This window comes from Pogona vitticeps, chromosome 7 (assembly GCF_051106095.1).
Source record: "Pogona vitticeps strain Pit_001003342236 chromosome 7, PviZW2.1, whole genome shotgun sequence".
NCBI classification, from domain to species: Eukaryota; Metazoa; Chordata; class Lepidosauria; order Squamata; family Agamidae; genus Pogona; species Pogona vitticeps.
This window is the reverse complement of record NC_135789.1, coordinates 19098895-19121102: the sequence shown is the minus strand read 5'-3', so window position 1 is coordinate 19121102 and position 22208 is coordinate 19098895. Positions and strand designations below refer to the sequence as shown.

The window sequence follows — 22208 nt, the reverse complement described above, 5'->3', positions numbered from 1 at the left end:
AGATGGAAAGGGAAGAGAAACAGGAAAGGGAAAGGGAGAAACAAAGACAATTTGAAATGGAATTGGAGAGAGAGAAAATGGCGTTTGAGTTAAGAAAATTGGAACTGATGAATCAGAACAATAATAACAATAGAGATTCTGAGGTGGGCCAATTGTCTAAAACTGACTTGAAGAAATTCCCTGTGTACCACAAGGGAGATTGCCCTGAGGTGTTCTTTTCCCTCGTGGAAAGAGCGTTTGTGGACTTCTCAGTAAGGGAAACTGAGAAGATGACCATTATGCGATCTTTAATCAGTGGCAGCCTGGCAGAAGTCTATGCAGAGATGCCAGTAGAACTGCTGAAGGACTTCGCTGAGTTTAAAAAACTGGTGTTTGCCCGACATGGGATAAATGCGGAACAGCTGAGGCAAAGATTCAGGTCACTCACAAAAAAACCAGAGCAGACTTTTACCCAAGTGGGGGCTCAACTGGTGAGGTTGCTAGAGAAATGGCTGTCTCAGGAGGGGACAGAGACCTTCCAGCAGCTCAAAGACCTGATAGCGCTGGAACAGTTTTATTCAGTCCTGCATGGGGAACTAAAGTTCCATGTGAGGGAGAGGAAACCTAAATCGGTGGCAGAAGCGGCAGAGATCGCAGATTTTATTTCCCAAATAAGGAAGCCCTTAGGTGCTGAGGGGAAATCTGTGGGTAAGCCCAAAGAAGCCTACAGCAGGTACTCTCAGGGACCAGGGAAAAACCAGCAAGGGGGAGGGGCCCATGTTGAAGGGAAGCCCTCAGACATGAAACCACCAAGACCTCAGATTTTGGAGGGAAAACCAAAACCAGATGAGAAAGACTCCAAGTACAGCAGAAAATGTTATTTCTGTCAAGGAAAGGGCCATCTAATCTCAGAGTGTGAGAAATTAAAGCAGCTAAAGGGAAATTTGCCTCATGATTCGAGTGGAACCAAGCCAAAAGCTGTGTTCTGTGTCCAGACAGAGCAAAGCTCTTTGCCACTGAGGGAGCCTGTTGCCATGGCGACTCACTCTGGACCTGTTACATCTGCTGATCAGGCTGAGGAAAATGGTCCTCTTGTGGAGGTCAAGCGCTGCTTACTAGTGAGGACAGATTCGCAATTGTTTGAGACCGCAGGGGTGGACGTAGGAATACTTGACCATCAGTATAGGGGGCTAAGGGATACTTGTTCCCAGGTGACCCTGTGCCATCCAGACATTATTCCTAGGGAGTATATAATCCCAAATGAGAGCTTGAAGGTGGCAGGGATTGAGGGGCAGGTGATCTCACTGCCAGTAGCTGAGGTACCTGTGAGCTTTCAAGGCTGGAGGGGAGTTTGGCGGCTAGCGATTTCATCGACTCTGCCAGCAGCCGTGCTCGTGGGAAATGACCTGGCTGAACATGTGAAACGGGTGCTAGTGATTACACGCTCACAAGCTACCACGGGGACAGTTCAGGGGGGTACTGAAGAGCCCGAGGTTGAAGCAGGTGAGGGTAGTCCCGAAGCCGTGGTAGAAACCTTAGCCACGGACAGCAAATTTGGCCAAGAGCAAAAGGCAGACGCCACTCTCCGAAAGTGTTTTGAAAAGGTGACAGACACCCAGCTAACACCTGAAACCCCAGCGAGATTTCGTGAGAAAAAGGGAATTTTATATAGAGAGACCCTGATGAATATCTCAAAAGGGGGAGATGGGATCAGAAGTCAGCTAGTTGTACCTGAAAAGTATCGCCCCATGATCTTACAAAGGGGGCACTCTGACATGTTTGCTGCGCACTTAGGGGTGAACAAAACACAGCAGAGAATCACACAAAATTTTTACTGGCCTGAAATAGGGAAGCAGATCAAGGAGTTCTGTAAACAATGTGATGTGTGTCAGAGGCAGGGGAATAACCGTGACAGGACCAAAGCGAAGTTGTGCCCTTTGCCTGTAATTGACACCCCGTTCAAATGTATAGGAGTGGATATTGTGGGACCTTTGCCCAAGGCCACAAAGAGGGGGAACCGGTTCATTCTCACCATTGTGGACCATGCCACGAGGTACCCCGAAGCCATTCCCTTGACTAACATCGAAACTAACACAGTGGCAGATGCCTTGGTGGGGTATATGTCCAGGATGGGATTTGCCTCAGAAATAATCACAGATTTGGGCACATCGTTTACATCAAAGCTCATGAAACGGTTATGGCAAATCTGTGGAATTAAACACAAGGAAACCACTGCCTATCACCCCGAAAGTAATGGGTTAACGGAGAAGTTCAATGGGACTCTGATGCGCATGATTAGGGCTTACTTGGCAGAGAATCCAAACAATTGGGACCAGAAGCTGCAATCCCTTTTGTTTGCTTATCGATCAGTGCCACAAGCCAGTACCGGGTTCAGTCCGTTTGAACTTTTGTTTGGGAGAAAAGTAAAAGGTCCACTTGATTTAATCAAACAAAATTGGGAGCAGATCACCCAGGATGACCCACAAGATGTTGTGACGTACATAGACACTTTAATGAATGACCTGAAGAGAAACCTAGAGCTAGCAGCAGAAAACCTGCAAGCTCAGAAGGTCAGACAGAAAACCTGGTATGACCAGAAAGCCAGGGAGAGGCACTTTAACCCAGGGGAGGAAGTGCTTTGGCTTAGGCCCTGCAAAGAGAACAAACTGCAGCTCAAATGGGCAGGACCATACAGGGTCATTTCCAAGATGTCGGATCTGAACTACCTTATAGAACAGGAGGAATACCAAACACGAAGGGTGGTACATGTGAATGCCCTGAAACCCTACTACAGAGGGGAACAGAGGGTTTTATTTGCCATAAAAGCAGCTGAGAGTGAGGAAGCTGAATTACCTTTCTGGGAGGGTAGAGGGGAAGTGAAATACAACCCAGATGAGGTGAAAATCAGTCCTGCACTCACCCAAGACCAGCAGCAAGAACTAAAAGTGCTGCTCACTAAACATCATAAGGTTTTTTCAAATAAGCCGGGGATAGTGAAGGGAGTGATCAAACCCCTAGAGGCCAAGATAGAAGCCGCTCGTGATTGGCCCAGACCCAACACCAAGAAAAAAGTCAAATCATTTCTTGGGTTGGTGGGCTACTACAGAAAGTTCATCCCGAGGTTTAGCGAGATGGCGACTCCGCTGACCGATCTGACGCGGAAGAAGACTGATGACCGCATCCCGTGGACCAGCGACTGTGAGGAGGCGTTCCAGAGGTTGAAGCAGGCGCTCATCCATTATCCAGTGCTGCGTGCTCCCGACTTCGACCGGGAGTTCATCATCTACACCGATGCGTCTAACAGCGGGGTAGGAGCAGTTCTTTGCCAGGAAGATGAAAATGGTGACCAGCATCCAGTGTCCTACCTGAGTAGGAAACTCCAGAAAGGTGAGAGACATTTGGCAACCATGGAAAAGGAGTGCCTGGCCATAGTATACGCGATTCAGAAGGCCAAACCTTACATCTGGGGAAGACATTTTGTTCTGTGCACTGACCACTCACCACTGCAGTGGTTAAAGACAATGAAAACCCATAATAGTAAACTTATGAGGTGGGCTTTAAACTTGCAAGATTTTGACTTCGAAGTGAAGGTGGTCAGAGGGTCAATGAACTGTGTTGCTGACGCCTTGTCAAGAAGACCCGACGAATGAAGACGGCGAAGAAACCATGGACTATGTATATTTTGGTGACCAAAAGTTAAATGTACCTGTTTAGTGAACAGGCTTGGTTTGTATTAATAAAGGTAACTTAATGTATTGCAAATATTAACGTTTAAATGCATAATTGAGATGTTTGACCTAGAGTGAGTAAGTATGGTATTGTATTATAATGTATAACTGTTTTGTGTTGTGATCCTGGTTGTTTTTTTGGAGAAAAGCACTTTAGCTTTTCCCCCGCAAAACAACTTATAAAGAGGGGAGGTGTCACATACAGCACTGATGCTACCTGTCTGTCATGGGTTTGGAGGGAAAGTTCCATCCTATGGGGAGTGGAAGGCGGGACATCAGGGGGGAGGAGCTGTACTGTATATATATTTGGAGCTGGTGTGGAGAAGAGGAGTTGGAGTCTGTGTGTCAGACTGGGTACAACTGTTTGTCAGTTAGTACATACCTGATAGGTTCAGGTTTCTATTTAGGTAGCCAGAACTGATAGGTTCAGGGTCTGTGCGTTACCTTAAAGTGTTCCGTGGGAACCAAGCTGTTGTATGTGTGTGATTGGGGTTATGCCACGTTCCAGTTTCCTATTTACCTGATCCTTTTATTTACCCTGTTTGTTGTTTCAATAAACCTTGTTCTTTTGTTTAGTAAAATCCATTCCTGGTCTGTGTGACTCCTTATAGCCGCCTAGAGTGGTCTAATATGATCAGATAGGCGGGATAGAAATAAAATAAATTAAATAAATAAATAAATAAATAGGGAATGGTTGGTGGCGGCATAACTACAGGGTGGGATACTCCAGTAGGTCTGGGGTTGCCACAATACTGTATTGTTCTTTTTGGGATACAAAAGATCCAGTGGTCACCCTTTTGTGACACAGGTGCCCATGCGCGGAGCTGCTTACCACTAGGAAACGTTGGGTTTTGCTTCCTTGAAAGACACTGGATTCTCTGTAGCCAGTTCTCCCTCCTTACATAACAGTACGCAGGACCGCTGTTCTTAACTCAGGTTGGACTCTGGTCCTGAATGACTCCTTGTGACTACAAACCCCATCCTGGGGCTGAAGGTGAATGGGGGTGGCAACCCACACCCACACCCTGCCCCGCTAGCCAGGCCCCTTTCTCGGCCCTGGAGGGTGTAGCGTCCAAATGAGGCTGGCTCCCTGAAGGTTGGGGCCCCCAGAGGGCTCTGTGGCCACAGCCGGACCGGTCCTGGCAAGGCAGGGCGCTGGGGGACCAGCCCTCCCAGGCTTCAAGGGAAGATGCCACCATGAAGCCCCCTCTTGGGACGTTCTGCTGGCAGTGGGCCAGGCAGCTCAGCCTCCCCAGTGCCGACATGGAGGGTGGCAGGGGTTAGGGTGCCCCTCCACGGCTAGCAGTCGAGTCCAGAGAGGAGGAAGACGAGGAGGCCAGAGGGCGCTGGTCTCCCTGCTGTCTTCCCGGCCCTGAACTATAAGGGTTGTATTCTGCACCTCCATGAGGTCTCGCTGCTTTCAGCCGGGCTCATGCCCATCCCTGCAGGTCCACCTTGGTCTCCCTTCCCTATCCGACCCAGACGCAAAGCAAAGCAAGCCAATAGATTTGTGCTAAACTATTACTGTATTTCTCACATGCTGTAAATGCAAGGCCTCGTATATTAGTGCCACCAAATGAGATCCGGAGGTTGCACGAGTCATAAGGAGTCCCACCACCCTGCCTACCATGCAACCCCCCCCCAAATGCCAACCAACCTTGAGGGTCTTCCTTCAGAGGGCCTCTGGTCCCTTTGTGGGTCTCACAGCCACCGATTTGTTGTGGCAACCCCATGGACCCAGGAGGGACCTTTCCTAAGAGCCTTCTTCTTCCTCCAGCCCTTGTGCCACTTACCTTAAGATGCCCACCTTTTCCCCACCACATACCGATGCCTCAGTTACCCGCATGGACACCCAGCCCCACAGTGAGGCAGAGACGCTCCCCGGGCCTCCTTCAGGGGTTTCGTCTCCCTTTGGCTTCTCCACTGAGCAGCGACAGCCAACATTTCATCCCGTGAAGTCAATGCTTTTATCAGCCAAAACTGGCCAGCCTGTAGGATGCTAGGAGGCCGACCGTTGACTCAGCTCCTGCAGATAACGCCGCAAGTCGACCCAGGTGTGTGGGGGGGGAAGAGCCCGGGGACCTATGGGAACATCATGGGCCCTTGGAAAGTACTCTGCCCGTCCTGGTCCTGGGGCTGCCCCCAAGGGACCCTGCTGTGGCCGCCAAGCAGGTGCACGCCAGAAAAGATGGCAACTTGGGGGAGAACGGGAGCCAAGCCAGTAGAAAAAGGACGGCCCGGGAGAGGGTTGGCCTTGAGCTTGTAGGGGGGAGACTGGAACAGGGCTGGTTTCCTACTCTGTAAGGTTGCCACAGGCCAGGAGATGGATCTCCTTAGGCTCTCCCCTCGGCCAGGACCAAAACTGGGTGACCCTGGATCGGAGAGGGGCTGCCTGGTATGCTTCTGTCCCCATCCCATCCCCCTGAAAAACACAAAGAGCGCTCTCCCTCTCTTTCTCTCTCTCTTTCTCTCTCTCTCTCTCTCTCTCACACACACACACACACACACACACACACACAGGGCCCTTTCCATGCTCTGCTTTCTGAAGGGCAGAGAAAGGAGGGGGGATCCAGTGGGGCCCAAATGGAGAGCAGAAAGGGGGCCCAAACAGTTGTCGCAGAAAAGGTGGCCAACGCACTTCCTGGCCCTCTTCCTCGCCCCCCACCCAGAGAACCCCCACCGTGGAAGTGTCATTTGCCCGGCCCATCTTTCCCTTCTAGTGAAGGCAACTCAAGCATGTCACACACACACCCCCGGTGGGTCTCCTCAAGCATCGGCATCACGCGTGGTGGCCCCAGTTCCCCAGGAAGCAAAGAAACCCAAAGCTCAAATTAGAAACACTTTAAAAAACCAAGATGACCGGCAGTCAAGTCCCACCACACCGTCCACCCAACGAGCTTACACAGAGCGCAACTGTCAAGTCATGCTTGCCAAGGGCTTAAAAAAGGAGAGAGAAAGAAAGACAGTTCCTAGTTGAGAGGGGGCAGAAGAGTCCAATTTGCAAACATACCCCCCCAAAAAAAACATTTTTGTCCTATTCTAGGGTCAACTTCCCCTCCCGCCTACATACATGATCACTCCAAAATAAAGCAAAATCCTTCAATCAGGGTCTGCTCTCTGCTGCTCCGTGACACGCGCCCGGCAGCCTCAGCAGCGCGACCAAAGAAATAACTCAGGGGAAATGTCCTTCAACCCTCGGATCCCTGCTCGTGGGATCCAGAGTCAGCAAAGGGTACAAAAGCCACAAACGAACAGCGAACTCTTCTCCAGACGGCGAGGGAGAAGGCCCTGCAGGGCGAGGAAAGGTGGGGTAGGGGAGAGGGCAAAAATAACATGTCTTTTCGGAAGCCGCAGCTCTCTCCTCTCATGGGTGGGATGTTCTCTGGATTCGTCGTGGAACATTCTTCTGAGAAATGAGTGTTGCGTTTCCTCCAGGGCGGCGGAAGGGGGGGACCCAGTTCATCTCTGGTAAGGGGCCCCAATCCTTGGCAGGCCATCGGGTCAATGCTGGTTGGTGCTGAACAGCTTGCCAGGCAGCAGAGAGAGTAGAGCATGGGCTGGGGTTATGTATTTTGGGGGGGGGGGGGAATGACGCGGAACAGTCTCTAACATGCAGGTTGGACAAGTGGGGCTCATCCCCACGCCCTTCCTCCCTCCCTCCCTCCCTCCCTCCCTCCTCCCCCATCTGTCCCTCTTGGGTTTTTCCTTCCCAGCTGGAGAACGGCGAGACACAAGCTGGGCTCCCCCGCCTTTCCTTCTTTCCTTCCTCCTTCCTTTTCTCCTGCAGCGAAGGATCGTCTCCCCAGCAAAGAACGACCCTAATGGGGAGACGGAAAGGCAGACGCACTTACTCAAGATTAAAACTCTGGTGATGCTGGTCGCGAGACCAGGTCAAGACTGCCGGTGTGACTGCCAGGGTCATACAAGCGGGACCCTTCCCGCTCGGCATGCCAACCCTCTTGCTCGCTCTGCCCTCGGTCCCCCGGAAGGCTTCACTCTTTTTTTCCTGCCGCCTTCCCTTCCCACAACCCAAATCTGCCCCGCACCACCCTCATCCCCTCTCTCTTGCACCCGCCACCACCACCAATATTCCGTGGGCTTCTTCCCTCCCCTCGGATCGTGTCCTGCCAGGTTGGGAGTGTCCCCTGGCCAGCAGGCCTCTCTCTCCTTCCACCTCCGTTCTAAGTGGCCTCCAAAGGAGGACGGCCAGCGGGACCGATTCAGCGGCTGGGGGCCTCACCTGTCGGTTCCCTCACTCCTGCTGCTCTTCGTTGCTGGCGCTGGGGGCCCTGCTCCGGATTTGGCTCCGCAACTGCTCTATCAGCTCTGGGTTCTGCTGCTGCATTTGCTGAGCAAACTGTTGGCCTCTGTGAGAGACACAGAAGAGCAAGATGAAGAGAACAAGGAAACAAAACCGAGCGAGAGATTTATGGTTTTTGTTTTGTCTTTCTGGCTAAGGTGGGAGGATGCTTGCGCTTCAACGCAGTCAAGACACGCTGCTACAGGCAGGAACACCCGCCTCCTTCCCTCTCCACCCTCTGGGCACATGGGACTGCCGTTTCCATCGCAGGACAGGATCGGTGCTTCAAACTCGGCTGCCGGCAAGGAAGAAGTGGAATGAAAGAAGCCGAAAGTCAAGCTGGAAAGGGTAGCAGGGTGGAGGAAGAGAGGCCTCGTATCTGTATTCTGACCAGGGGGGCGGGGGTATGTGTCATGCATGAATTTGTCCCTGGCTCTTCTGGTCCGAATGCCACCCCTCAGCAATTCTCTCCGTCCTGCATCAGGACCCCTGGACAAACACTTTGGATCACACACCCCTACCTGTGTGAAGGGTGCCACCCTCCCCCCCTCGGGCCCTCCCTCTTGGCAAGCCTTTGCCTTTCCCAGTAACAGCCCAACCGAATCGGGTGCTGCTGGACCGAGGGGGCTGGGGATTGGGGTCAGAGAGCTCCGAACAGCACCAGCAAAGGGCTTCTACGCGACTCGGAAGAGCAGATGAAGCAAGCAAGGAAGGGGAAGAGCCAGCCTCAGGTGGAGGGGCTCCCTTTCCTGTTCCAGGCAGGGGAGGTTTCCCTGAGGTCTCACGGGGAGGGGTGTGAGGGTGTGCAAGTGCCTGTCACCACCACCCCTCCACCTCGCCTGGTTCCTTTTACACACGCTTGAATAAGGCTGGCGAGGTCGTTCGGGGAAGGGCTGGCTCCCGGCGTCGCTATCGGACTCTGGCCCCCCGAGATCATCCCCGACATCCTGCAGAAGAGGAGGGGGAGAGCCTTTGTGAGGACCGGGTGGTGGTGGGGGAAATGATAAGAAAGGAGAAAGAAAGAGAAAACCCAAAAGCCAAGCCAGTACTTACAGCTGCTGCACTTGAGGGTTGTTCATCAGGTTCGAGGCCTGGTTAATTAGGAAGGGCAGGGGGAGGGGCAGGGGGAGGGGCAGGGGCAGGGGGAGGGGAGAGAGGAATCTCAGCCAGCAAATTCAAAAGAACAGACTTCGCGTGGCGATTTTACAGCTATTTCTAGTCCCCTCCACCACCGCCTAGAAGCCCCACGTCCGATCGGTATCAGAATGTCTGAAAGGCTTTTTAAAGGGCTGCTCGACAGCAGACTTTCCTCCCACCTTGTTTACGCTGGAGGACTAAAGGTCAGCAGGCTAATTTTAACAGAGCAGAGAGAGAGGCCAAAATAACACCTTATTGATGCCTCTGGAACAGCCCCACCCCCACTGGCCTGCATTGGGTCCACTGCCCCTTCATCCAAGGGGCACTCGTTCCCCTTGATGGCAGAAACACCGCTCTCCTCTCTCGGGGCCCCGCCCCACTGCGCCTTCTCCCGTCTGAAGGCTGGATCCGGGCCCCGCCAGCAGGCCAAGCCAGGTTTGGCCCGACTGGGCTGCGCTGCTGAGGCTCGGTCAGAAAACAAGGAGGAACCTTCCTGGCCTGTTCCCCCTTTCTCACCACTCCCAGCCCCAAACCCACCCACCCACCCCCAGCGTAGCCTTTGCTCACCATGCTCATAAATCCCGGGTTGTTGAGGAGGCTAGCCAGGTCAAAGCCCCCTGGGCTTCCCGTCTGGGTAAGAGAAGAGAAGTGTGAAAAGGAGCCTCATGCTCAACTGATCCACAGGGACATTTCCCCCCTCCCTTGCTGGCTACGAGAAGAATCGTGGGGGCCAAAGGAAGGTTGTGGGGTTCATATGCCCGCCCGCCTGCCGGCCTCTTAGCCCTCTGCCCTCCTCTCTGCCCCTCCTCTCTCCCCCCCTCCATGTCCTTGCTCTTCCACTTCCATGCTGCCACCCCTGCCACCATGGAGCCCGTCAGCCTCGTGTCCCACCCCCCAAGTTCCAGCACTGCCTTCCAGCCACTTTCCGTTCCCCGCTCCCAGCCCCATTCCCGAACCCACCGGGCTTGGAGCCTCCTTCATTTTCTGCTCGGTGACTTTCAGGTTTGACTTGTACGTCTCGTTGTCCGGGTCGAGGTCCAGAGCTTTCCGGTAGTAGACCACGGCCTCTGAGAGCTTGTTCAGGCTGGAGAGGGCTAAGCTGCAGAGAGGCCAAAGAGACCAGGCGGGAGGGTGAGTGGAGGGCTGGCCGGGGAAGAGAGGCTGCCTCCATCTAGGGTTGGCAGGGGTCTTCTCCCTCGAAAACAATCTCCCTCCTTCATCTGGGAGAAGCAACTGGGCAAAGGACAGGACGGGGGGGGAGGTCCCAGACTGACCCTCGGAAGCGTATGGAGGACCAAACCCCCAGCAGGGGGATCAGGAGGTGGATGAGGGCATCATCCAGGTGGGAACCGACCACCCAAGGGCCAAATCTCTGGGCTGGGCCACTCACCCCATCCTCCCGTAGGCTTTGCTGTATTTGGGGTCGATGCCGATGGCTCTTTCACAGTCCCGGACGGCCCCAGCGTAGTTACCAAGCTTGCTGTAGGCGGCGGCCCTGGAGGAAGACAAAGCGGGCCAAGGAAGCTGAGCCCCACAACCGCTCCTCAACATTCCCAAGATCAAGCCCCTAGAGAAGCCATGGGACATTTTACTCCTGAAACTCATGGAGGCAGGATTTTACGGGACAGGAAAACGAGGCACCGGCTTATTTCGGCTCAGGCCAGGAAGGATGTGGGAAACGCTTTCTCCTCCCCTCTCCAGGGTTTGGAGGATGGGCAGAGAGCCCCAGCGACAGCGGCCCTGGGTGTCTGGGCGGAAGGAAGCCCTGCAGAGCCTGACCTGTTGCAATAGTAGACTGCATTGGACGGGTTGAGTTCAATGGCTTTCCCATAGTACGAGACGGCACTGTCATAGTTCTCTGCTTTCATCTGTTCATTTCCTGTTGGAGAAGAACCAGTTCCAGCCTCTTTCATGCCCAGAAAGGGGATTTTTCGACTGCTGGGGACAAGTTGTTGGGTGCTCCCCCTCCTCCCCGAGGCCCTCCCACCATGAGCTGCTCTTCCTGGAGGCCTGCTTGACGGGAGACCCCCTCCCCTAGCCTCCCCTCCTGATCCGCAGCAGCCCCCACCCAGCCGCCAGAACCCCAGAACCCCTACTACCTTCGGCCTTCAGCCTTTCTGCTTCTGCGGTGTCCTCCTCGGAGGGGGTGGCTGGGTCAGGGGTGGGCACCGTGGGCTGAGGCTCCTGGCAGGAGAAGACACCGCGGCAAGCCATTGAGGAGGGAGGGAGGGAGAAAGCCAATGTTTGGCACCAGGCGGCGCGATCAGAGCTTCCCTGTGTATTCCAGGAAAGGTCCCTCTGTCGGCTGCCGTTCCCGGGACCGCAGGGAGGAACCACAAGGAACTGAGCTTTAAGGCCTCAAAGATGGATGCTGGCTGGGGGTCTGTTCCCCCCCCCCCAAGAAAGGTCTCTAACTCTTTCCCTTATCCCAAGTGCCTCCAGCACCAGTGCTTTCCCCAGGAGAGCATGTTGCCGAAGAGTTATTTCCCCACCACCTGACCAAACAAAACAAAACAAAAAACACACCACTTAAGAACCTCAGAAGGGCTCTTCTGGATCAGAACAAAGGCCCCATTTAGTCCAGCTTCCTGTACCTCTCATGGTGGCCCCACCAGATGCATCTGGGACCACACGAGACACGAAATCCCCATCTCCTGATATCCCTCTTCCCCTGCCTCTGGCCTTTGCACGCGCTCTTCCCTTCCTTTGACATCCAGAGAGGACACCTCCCAGTCATGGCTCGTCACCTGCAATGGAGTTTTCCTCCAGGAATCTGTCCCATCCCATTTTCAAGGCATCGAGGCCAGAGGCTATCACCACATCCTTTGGCAAGGAGTTCCACACACTAACAACACGCTGGGTCAAGAAATGTTTTCTTCCATCTGTTCTCTTTCTCCCAACACTCCATTGGAGTGGAGGTCCCCTGGTTCTGGTCTTGCATGAGCGGGAAAAGAGCTTCCCTCCAGCCACTTGATCCAGCCCCTGTGTATGTCTCCCCTCAGGCACCTTTTCTCCAGACTAAAGAGTCCCAAAAACTCTAACCTTTCCTCATCAGGGAGGTACCCCAAACCCAGTCCTCATTTGAGTCGCTCTCTTCTGCACCTTTTCCAGTTCCACTCTGTCTTTTTTGAGGTGCGGCGACCAAAACTGTACGCAATACTCCAGGTGCAGCCTTACCCGTGTTTTGTACAATGGCATTATAAGGTTGACTATTTTATTTTCAATCCCCTTTTTAATGAGAACTAACATTCTTCACAGCCGCCGCATACTGGGTTGACCCTTTCATCAAGCTGTCCACCAGCACACCAAGATCTCTTTCCCGATGCGTTACATCAGAACCCATGAGCTAATAAATAAACTTTTGATTTTTTGAGCCAATGTGCATTTGTTTACATTTTCTTATACCGAAACCCATTTGCCATTTTGCCGCCCATTCTCCCAGTTTGGAGAGATCCTTCTGGAGCTCCTCACCATCCCCTTTTGGTCTTCCCCACCCGGAAGTTTCATGTCCTGCTTAACCACATCTGGGCCCAGGCAAACCGGGGACTTCGGGGCAAGGTATCCCCTCCCCACTGCAGACCCTGCTCAGGGCCCCTGGATGGAGGAAGGCAGGGAAGGAGGAACTTCTCAGGCATCCCACCCCGCAAGCAAGCACCCACCTTGGCAGCAGCGGCTTCGAAAATTTCCGGCAGCGTCTGGGAGATGGCCAGGCTCTGGTCCTCCAGGGAGACCCCAAAGGCTGTCTCAAGGCACTGGATGGCAACTGCGAGAGAAGCAGCGAGGGGTCAGAGCCCTTTCTTCCCCGAAGGGCCCCCAACCACCTCGGCCGCTGGGCCTTATCCGCTCGCAGGAAGAGTGGCCAGGGGCCTCGCCCCCACAAAACACACACCCACACCCAGCTCTCAAACCCAACGGCAGAAATATTAAAGTTCCTTTCAGTTCCTTGATCCGAACCGCCTGTTTTCGCCTCTCTTCCACTGTGTTTTTTAATTCAGAGAAGATGCTCTGAACCCACAAACCATCTCCGTGTCTGGAGCTGCTTCGTGGCTTTTTTGGTGACAATTTTTTTGGTGACAAGTTTTTAAAATGGCTTAAATTTTGAGAAAAGGGGGGAAAGTGACCCTAACGGATACCCTTGAAGTCCTTTTAACTAAAAAGGTCTAAAACTGATTGTCAGGCAGTGGGCAAGAGGGCGGAAGCCAAGCTATCTCCACCACAGCCTCAAACACACACACACACACATGCCAGCAGCCTCACCACCCGTCACCCAGTGGAGTGGGGTGCACACCTTCCAGGCTCTCCTGGGCGTCCAGGGAGAGGCCCCCGTTCTGCAGCTGGTCCTGGAGGAACTGGACGATGGAGAAGGCCAGCCGCTTCTGCTCTGCCATGCTGTGGCTCCAGGGGCCGCCCCTTGATGCTGGTGGTGGCGGTGGTGTGGCAGCGGTGGTGGCAGCGGCTGCTCCTTCTTCCTCTGGCTCCTTAAAAAAATGAAATTAGAGAAATTATTGGATATAATATTCAAATATTGCCCAATATTGCCCACAGGAGGAAAAATTTTCGTAGTACTGTAAGTATACATTTTACGTTAGTGTTGTTCTTTAAGTTATGTTAATACATTTTATGTATTAAGTTATGTTAATACATTTTATGTTAGGGTTGGGATTCTTTTTCTTTAAAAAGAAAAGAAAAGAAAAAGTGGGGCTCAGGAAGGGGGCAGCAAGGGGTGGGATACAAAAAGCAGCTGCTGCTGTTTTCCTGACCCAGGAACTGCAGGTGGGTTGGGCTTGACCAAGGCTAAGCCTTGGGCCAGCCCTTGAGAAAGAGACATTTGAGAGAAGATGTAGCTCCTGAACAGGCAGAAATCCAACAGAAAAAGGGAGTGGAGGGAAAGGAGGAGACCGAACGTCAGAGTAACCCGGAGGGCCCTGGAAAGACCAAAGGGGAAGGGAAACAATTGCTGCCTCCTCTCCCACCGAGCAGAGGAAAGAAGAGGCGGAAATCCAACAGAAGCAGCTCCAGGTGGGGCTGCCTCATCCCCACCCCTTAGCCCTCCCCCCACCCCGTCAAAAGGCCGCCCGTTTTGTTCCTTAGAGGGGTGGGGGTGTCGGGGGGGGGGGAGAGAGAGAGAGGCAGGCAGGCAAAGGCTCCACCGGTAGAGCCCTGGGGCCGCCCCGCCCTAGTTTCCCCTGCAAGGAGGGGGGCGAAGGCAGGCGCCCAACAGGTCAACCCAGAGGCGCCCCTTCTTCCTTCCTTTCTTTCCTGGGAAGGCAGGCAGAAGCCCAACAGGTCAACCCCACTGGACCACACAAGAACCCCCTCCCCCCACCCACGGCGAGGGGGCTCAGCAGGCGCAGAGCCCCCCCCTCAGAAGGTGACCCCCGCTTCCCCCCACCCCGCTTCCCCCCCTCCCCACTCACCGGCCCTCAAGTCGCCCCCCACCACACGGAAGCCAGATCGGCCCCTCGAATGCGCATGTGCGGTTAATGCCCCCTTGTCCTGTTTGCCCCGCCCAGGTTCTTCTGCGCAGGCGTCAGGAAAGAGCCCCCACACACACATACACACACACACCCTCCTGCAGGCGGACGGGTTACCGCGTCTGCGCAAAAGACGTAGGTCCGCCAGTAATGGACGGCCAAGTCAATTCCAAGTTGCGCACGCGCAGGAGGGCATAGGCTCACCTCCCGTCACAAAAGAACGCGTGCGCAGAGAGCGCAAGCGGGTTCAACCATTCTCCCGTGCCCATAGAGTTAAGAAATAGAGAAAACCTGTTGCAGACAGATTTCCGGGCTCACCCCCACCCCCGGGAAACCCTATTCCCTCGGCTACCCGATGGTGGCGAAGGGCATCCCTGCCGTGCCCTCCCTTGCGTCATCCGCTGGGCGAAGGGCGTTCCCGACCCTCTTTGGAGCAAGTCCCGCCCCGCCCCTCCCCGGGGATGCGGGCTGTAAGGTTTTCCCCCGACACGTCCGGCTCTTCCAAAGCAAAGCGGGGGAGGGACACAACACACACAAACACACACACAGAGACGAGGACTTCGCGGGGGCGGGAGAAGGTTTGGACCAGGGGCCCCACAGAGAGCCCCGCCAGAGCTGGGCAGGGGATGCTGGGGCTTGTAGTCCCCAGCCAGAGCAAAGCCCATCCAAAGTTGGAGGGGGGGTGAGGAAGGAGACACCCTCCGGGGAGGGGGGAAGAGGAGGGAGGGGAGTGGGGAGGTCTTCCCTTTCTCTCTCTCTCCCTCCCTCCTTCCCGCCCGGCTTGTCCCATGATCCCCTGCTCTCCCTCCCTCCACGTGAGAGGCTCCGCGGGAGAAGCCGGAGCCGCCTCTTCCAGCCCAAGGGAGCCGGAGCGCCGGGCAGGGCAGGGCCCAAAGGCAGCCGCCATGGCTCCCCCGACCGGTGGGTCCCTTCCCCTCCCCTCCGCTCCCCTCCCTCACTCCCACTCCCATCCTCCCCGGTCGGAGAGACTCCAGGGGAAGGAGAGCTGCACCGGGCGAACCCACGTCTGGCCTGGCCTGGCCAGGCACACCGGGGAGGGCGACGGAGGGGGGATGATGGGATCGGTGACTGGGGCGGAGGAACCCCGAACCCCGAAGGGGGGCGTCCGCCTGGCATCCTCAGGGTGGGGCTGGGAAGACCCCCCCCCCCGCGCGCACACACACATACGTACACACACACGCCAGCCCCTGGCACTGGGAGTCCCGGGGGGGGGGGAGTCCCTCTACTCAGGAAGGGTCACGGGGGGGGGGGACCAGCAAGGAGGAACTGGCTTGGCTGGGGGGGAGCCTTTTTCAGGAGACACACACACACCTGGGAGTGTTCCTCCCCCCCTCCCGGTGCCTCTCTGGGGAGTGCCTGCCCCCTTGCCAACCTCTTTCCCGCTTCTCTTTCTCCCCCCCCCCCCGGCAGAGAGTGCCCTGGAGGGCCAGGGACCCCCACGGGCCCCCAATCGCCTCCGGTGGGACCTGACGGCGCCCCAGATCGAGAGTGCGGCCAGTGAGCTGATGGCCCGTACCAAGGAGGTCTACGACGCGGTGGGGGCCCTGGAGCAGCCGGAGGTCTCCTTCGAAAGTGTCCTCAAGGCCCTGGCCGCCGTCGAGGTCGACTACACAGGTCAGACGGGGGGGCACACGGGCAGACGGAGAGGGGCTACAGACCACAATCCGGCCACGGGGTACAAGGGAGCGGAGCCCTGCCAGCCCCGGGTGTAAAACCATTCTGTGTGAATATCCACAACAGGATTCGTAGGGGAGAGAAGGCGTTAAGAGCCATTAGATTTACAAAAGATCTCCATGCTCAGCTGGCCCGGCATCCTTTCCCATGGTCCCTGAAATGCCGTGGTGCTTCCAGGTTCACTTTTCTGGGTGAGAAATAACGTCTACCTGTGAAAGGCCTGCCCACAAAACCCACAAGCCGCAAAGATTTTGACATTTAGAAAATTTGCAAATGTTAGAAAGTACTTTGGCAGAAGCCAACAGAGACAAATTCCCAGACCTTCAAAAATGACGGGAATTTTTTTTTAAATAGAAGATGGGGAAAGGTACAGCCAGGCGCATCCTGGGAGGGTGGGGAGGAGCATCAGCCGTGCTGAGAGGTGGGTGGGCCAGTGGCAAGGGTTTCCTGGTGCAGGATTTGAACCCGCTGCCCGGGGTCTTTGCTGTCTTTCAGTTCAGCGGAACATGCTGGACTTCCCACAGCACATCTCGCCCTCCAAGGAGGTCCGTTTGGCCAGCACCGAGGCTGACAAGCGGCTCTCGGAGTTCGATGTGGAGATGAGCATGAGGAGGGACGTCTACCAACGCATCATCTGGCTCCAGGTGGGGGGGAAGAGGAGCAGAGAAGGGTGCCGGAGGCCACGTGCCCATCAGAAGGCGGCTTGGAAGGGTTGTGGAGGGCACAAGAACCTTCTTTCTCCTCCCTTGGCCGGCTCAGCATCGCAAAATGTGGCAGCAGGAGGAGGCAGGAAGGCACTGGGGAGGGAGCCAGGAAATGTCTGACTCCTTCCCCCCCACACACACACTACCATTTTTGCAGGAAAAGGTGGCAGACACGCCAATGAAGCCGGAGGCCAGGAGGTACCTGGAGAGGCTGATCAAATTGGGCCGCAGGAGTGGCCTCCATCTGCCCGAAGCGACTCAGGAGGTGAGAAAGGAAACACACCCCGTTTAAACGCCAGGACGGTGACCTGTCAGCAAAAGCTAAAGCACTTTTCAGGTTTTGCCGGCCTCAAAGTAAACCCTCCACTGCAGGTGTTGGGAAGTAAGTTCGCTCTCCTGCTCCTTACAAGCAGGGCCGCAGCCGGCTGGGGAGGCAAAGCCGAAAATCCAGAAACGCCGCTCTGCCTACCCCTACGAAGAAACCAGTTCTAGTGCATTCTTGCCAGCAGGGTGGGTCTTTTCTGAGGGCAATGCCTCTTAACAGCCTTATGGGGTTTTCCTGATTCCTGTAAAGATAACCATCTTCCCCCCCCTCGAAATGGGGGTTTCCTTGAATGTTTAAGAGTGTTGCCCCGGCCCAGGGGGAGAAATCTTTGTGTCCTTCGGCTTCTCTCGCCCCTTCTTTACAAAATTATTTCTCTCTTCCCTAAAGAAAATCAAAGCCATCAAGAAGAAGATGAGCTTACTTTGCATAGACTTCAACAAGAACCTGAACGAAGACACAACGTTCTTGCTGTTCACTGAGGAGGAGCTGGGTGAGGTCACGGCGGGAGAATCCAACCCCCCACCACCACCCTATATGCGGGCCACAGGAGGCGGCTTCCTACGTAGAAGCTTTGGCCCTTCCTCCAAAACCCCAGGGAGGAGGGGAAGGAGGGAGGGAGGGTGGAGAGCATGGACGCCACCCTGGGGGCAATGCCATGGGGTGGAAAAGAATTTTCCTTCCTTCCTTCCTTCCATCCTTCCTTCTCTTGCCTTTCATCCATTCATCCTTCCATCCATCCTTCCTTCTTTCTCTTGCCTTCCTTCTTTCCATCCATCCTTGCACCCATCCATCCATCGTTCCATCCTTCCTTCCATCCATCCAGGCGGGCTGCCGGAGGACTTCATCAACTCCCTGGAGAAAACTGAGGCAGGGAAGCTGAAGGTCACCCTGAAGTACCCCCACTATTTCCCCCTGATGAAGAAATGCCACGTGCCCGAAACTCGGAGGCAGATGGAGGCCAAGTTCAATTCCCGGTGCCAGGAGGTGCGTGGGCTCCCTCGCCCCCCAAGGACCCGTCTCTTTTCCTCCGTGTGTGGTGGTTTTTTGCCGTCCCCTGTCCAGCAGGTGACCCTACCCGCCCGCCCCCCCTGTGTTTTTTGCCCCTTCCAGGAGAACTGCCGGATCCTGAAGGAGCTGGTTGACCTGAGGGCCCGAAAGTCAGGCCTCCTTGGGTTCGAAACCCATGCAGACTTTGTGCTGGAGATGAACATGGCCGGCAACAGCAAGACGGTGGCCGCTTTCCTGGGTAAAAAGCCCTCGGCGCAGAGGCGCTCCGAAGACAGCGGGGCTGGGCTGGGTCGGATTGGCCGAACCGCTGGCTTCCAAGAGAGCCTCTGGCGGCAGGCTCTCCTGGTCTGATTTTGTCCTGCGGGCACGCTCTTCCATTCGAGGCCTCAGTGCCTCTGGAAGGCCCCTCCCCAGCGGCTGGGGCCGGATGCTTTGGACCTCCAGCTTCTCCAAACTCTCACCGGCCTCTGTTTTCCTTTGCCCCGGACCCCCATCCTACCCCACCCCGTTGCAGATGAGCTGGCCGGCAAGCTGCGCCCCCTGGGGGAGAAAGAGCGGGCGACCCTCCTGGAGCTGAAGCGGGCCGAGTGCGAGAAGCGGTCCCTCCCCTTTGACGGGCGCATCAACGCCTGGGACATGCGCTACTACATGAACCAGGTGGAAGAGACCCAGTACCGGGTGGACCACAACCTCCTTAAGGAGTACTTCCCCATGCAGGTGGTGACGGCCGGGCTGCTCCAGATCTACCAGGAGCTGTTGGGCCTCTCCTTCCAGCTGGAGGAGAACGTCCAGACCTGGCACCCGGACGTCCGGCTCTACGCCGTCAAGGACCTCACCTCGGGGGAGACCCTCGGCAAGTTCTACCTGGACCTCTACCCGCGGTGAGCTGGGCCGCCGGGAAAGTGGGGGGTTGGGGCCAGGAATGGGGGAGAGGCTGGGGGTCGTCTCCCTTGGTATGGCGGCTGGTCCCCAGCAGGTGGCTGGTTCCTGAGGGGCTCCCCACCCACCCCCCCGATCCGAGAGGGGCCAGAGTCCGGTCCACTGGGCCTTGCACAACTCTGCCGGCCGTGTCTGAGGGGACGGACTTGCCCCCCCCCCCTTTCTCTGTTCTCTCTTCGGACCAGAGAGGGGAAGTACGGGCACGCCGCTTGCTTTGGCCTCCAGCCGGGCTGCCTGCTGGCCGACGGCAGCCGCCAGATCTCGGTGGCAGCCATGGTGGCCAACTTCACCAAGCCGACGGCGGACGCCCCTTCCCTGCTGCAGCATGATGAGGTGGAGACGTACTTCCATGAGTTCGGACACGTTATGCACCAGCTGTGCTCCCAGGTGCGGGCAGAGGGCACCCCCCCGGGCAGGGCGTGGTGGGGGAATGCGGTCCTGGGGGGCACCGAGGCTGTGGACGCTCAGACTGTCACAGTAGAAGAGCAGGGAAGGGCTCCCGAGGGTTTAAACCTCCAGGGTTTACCCGTTAGGATTTCGGGAGACTGAGGGGGGGGGGGCAGGGAGGGGTCCTGGGGGGGTTCCGGCCCCTTGCTGCTGCCGCCTCTCTCATTTCCCCCCCCCAAAAAACCGCAGGCTGACTTTGCCATGTTCAGCGGGACCCACGTGGAGCGGGACTTCGTAGAAGCCCCTTCGCAGATGCTGGAGAACTGGGTGTGGGAGAAGGAGCCCCTCCGGCGGATGTCCCGGCACCACAAGACGGGCAGCCCCATCCCGGACGCGCTCCTGGAGCAGCTCATCCAGTCCCGCCAGGCCAACACAGGTGGGGGGGCTTCTCCTGCAGGGAGGGCAAGGATTTTGCACCCATGGCACACCAGCCGGCGGGACGTTTCTTTCAAGGGGGGGTGGACAGCAGGGGCGGGGGGGGGTCCAGCTTTGCGCCTTGGCATCTCTGGGAGGGCTGAAAAGCCACACACACACCCCAGACGGGTGCCACCCCTTCTGTCCTTCGCTCTCCAGGCCTCTTCAACCTGCGGCAGATCGTCCTGGCGAAGGTGGACCAGGCTTTGCACACGGAGACAAAGGCCGACCCTGCGGAGGAGTACAGCAGGCTCTGCGACCAGGTCTTGGGTGTTCCGGCCACCCCAGGCAAGTGGCAGAGGGGGTCCCCAGACGACACCCCCTGGATGGACCAAGGGTTGCCGGTGGGGGGAGAGTTGCCAGATCACGCCTCTCCCTGCACCAGCGTGGCCCGTGGTGACGGGGGCTGTAGTCCAGGAGCCCCCCGAGGGCCACGGCTTTAGGGCTATGCAGTCCAGGGGCCACCAGGCCTCGTCATCGATCTGTTTCATGTCGTGGTGCCAGGATTAGGGCATGAGGTGATGCCCGCTGGTCGCCTCCTGCCAGCGGAGACTTCCAAACCGTCTTAACCAAGGGCAGCCGTGGGTGGAGAAAGGCCGGCCCTGCTGGACGTTTTCTCGGCAGCCTCTCCGTCCCGGCCCCTGCGCAACCTTTCCTGTGTGTGAATCGTTGGCAGGTACGAACATGCCGGCTACTTTCGGCCACTTGGCGGGCGGCTACGACGCCCAGTATTACGGCTACCTCTGGAGCGAAGTCTATTCCATGGACATGTTTTACACCCGGTTCAAGCAGGAAGGAATCATGAGCCCGAAGGTGAGGGGACTCCCCCTACTCTTCCTCCTCCTCCTTCTCCCCAGTGCCACCTTTCAGGCCAGTCTTGAATGGGAGAGAGACACACACACACACACACACACACACACACACACACACACACACACACACACACACACACACACACACACACACACACACACACACACACACACACACACACACACACACACACACACACACGGGAGTCGCAGGGGGTGAAGGCTGGGGACAGCCCCAGCCAGAATCAGCACTGGTGCCTCTCTTGACACCCTCCCCATGGGGCTTCTCTCTCCGCTCTTTCCAGGTGGGGGCGGACTACCGGAACTGCATCCTCCGCCCAGGGGGCTCCCTGGACGCCTCCGAGATGCTACGCCAGTTCCTGGGGCGAGACCCGAAGCAGGAGGCCTTCCTGGCCAGCAAGGGGCTGGCGGTGGAGCCCAGTTCCCTCTCCTCAGCTTGCTGAGCAGTCCCTTGGTGGGGGGGAAGGGCCCCGATCCTCCGTGCACCTTATCGTCATGGTTCATACGTCCCAGGGAGGGAGGAGGAGGGTTGGTTGGCCTGCTTGTCTAAGGGCGAGCAGGGAGGCAGACCCGGTTAGGAGGGTCTGAGCTCTGGTGGATCATGGGAGTTGCAGTCACGTTCTGAAACCAAGGACTTGCCCCATCCCAAGTATCTTCCTGCCAGCGGAGAACGTGTCTCCGTTGGGCTAATTTTGAACCAGGACCCCTTGTGAGCTGCCATCGTTTCCCAAAAGCAACTGGAAGCGGGGTCCGGAAATGGGGAAGTGTCCACCAGGTGGGCCAGGAAACTCCCGTCCTCCCCTTGCTCTGCTCAGCCAGGAAGAAGCCGGCCGCTTTTTGACCCAGAGCTCAGCAGAAAACGATGCAGTGGGAGGGGCCCCCAGGGCCAAGCCTATATTCCTGGTTCCCCAAAGTCCATACGAGCCAGGAGCAGCCTCTGGCCTTCCTCAGGGGATCCCTCAACCAGGCGGAAAATTTGTCCAGTCGGGTCTGCCGGCTGCGCCCACCCATCCGCCCTTTTTTCTCTGAGGGTCTTGACTCTTCCTCCTCCCAGCGAGAGATGCACAGCTAATAAAGTTTGAAACCTTCCCTCTGCGTTCTGTGCTCTCTTGGCCCCCACGGAGGAGTGAGCACGGCGTTGGGGGATTGAGGGCGGCACCCCCAAAATAAGCCTTCTGCCATGAGCTTCCCCCCCCCCTTTGGCCATGCAGGGCCCTACCTGGGA

General features: G+C 56.4%; 2 protein-coding genes across 4 annotated transcripts; one reads left to right on the top strand and one right to left on the bottom strand.

Moving 5' to 3' along the window:
* Positions 1 to 6533: 6533 nt before the first annotated feature.
* Positions 6534 to 14712, bottom strand: SGTA (small glutamine rich tetratricopeptide repeat co-chaperone alpha). 2 transcript variants are annotated; one of them, XM_078378899.1, is made up of 12 exons: positions 14562 to 14712; positions 13433 to 13622; positions 12804 to 12907; positions 11244 to 11328; positions 10924 to 11023; positions 10535 to 10639; positions 10105 to 10243; positions 9712 to 9774; positions 9061 to 9098; positions 8847 to 8954; positions 7948 to 8074; positions 6534 to 7525 (listed from the first exon to the last, which is right to left on the bottom strand). In XM_078378899.1, the coding sequence occupies exons 2-11, from the start codon at positions 13530 to 13532 to the stop codon at positions 7960 to 7962; spliced, it is 957 nt and encodes a 318-aa protein (XP_078235025.1). In that variant the 5' UTR covers positions 13533 to 13622; positions 14562 to 14712; the 3' UTR covers positions 6534 to 7525; positions 7948 to 7959. The 2 variants fall into 2 exon arrangements, with proteins under 2 accessions (XP_078235025.1, XP_072841178.2); XM_072985077.2 differs by having other exon boundaries at positions 8865 to 8954; positions 14562 to 14711.
* A 246-nt stretch (positions 14713 to 14958) lies between these two features.
* Positions 14959 to 22072, top strand: THOP1 (thimet oligopeptidase 1). 2 transcript variants are annotated; one of them, XM_078378897.1, is made up of 13 exons: positions 14959 to 15196; positions 16050 to 16253; positions 16809 to 16957; positions 17175 to 17282; positions 17730 to 17832; positions 18166 to 18326; positions 18453 to 18588; positions 18865 to 19231; positions 19475 to 19676; positions 19926 to 20112; positions 20310 to 20438; positions 20827 to 20963; positions 21268 to 22072. In XM_078378897.1, exons 1-13 carry the CDS (start codon positions 14974 to 14976, stop codon positions 21424 to 21426), a joined length of 2265 nt encoding a protein of 754 aa, XP_078235023.1. In that variant the 5' UTR covers positions 14959 to 14973; the 3' UTR covers positions 21427 to 22072. The 2 variants fall into 2 exon arrangements, with proteins under 2 accessions (XP_078235023.1, XP_078235024.1); XM_078378898.1 differs by lacking the exon at positions 14959 to 15196 and adding an exon at positions 15274 to 15539.
* The last annotated feature ends 136 nt before the right edge of the window (positions 22073 to 22208 follow it).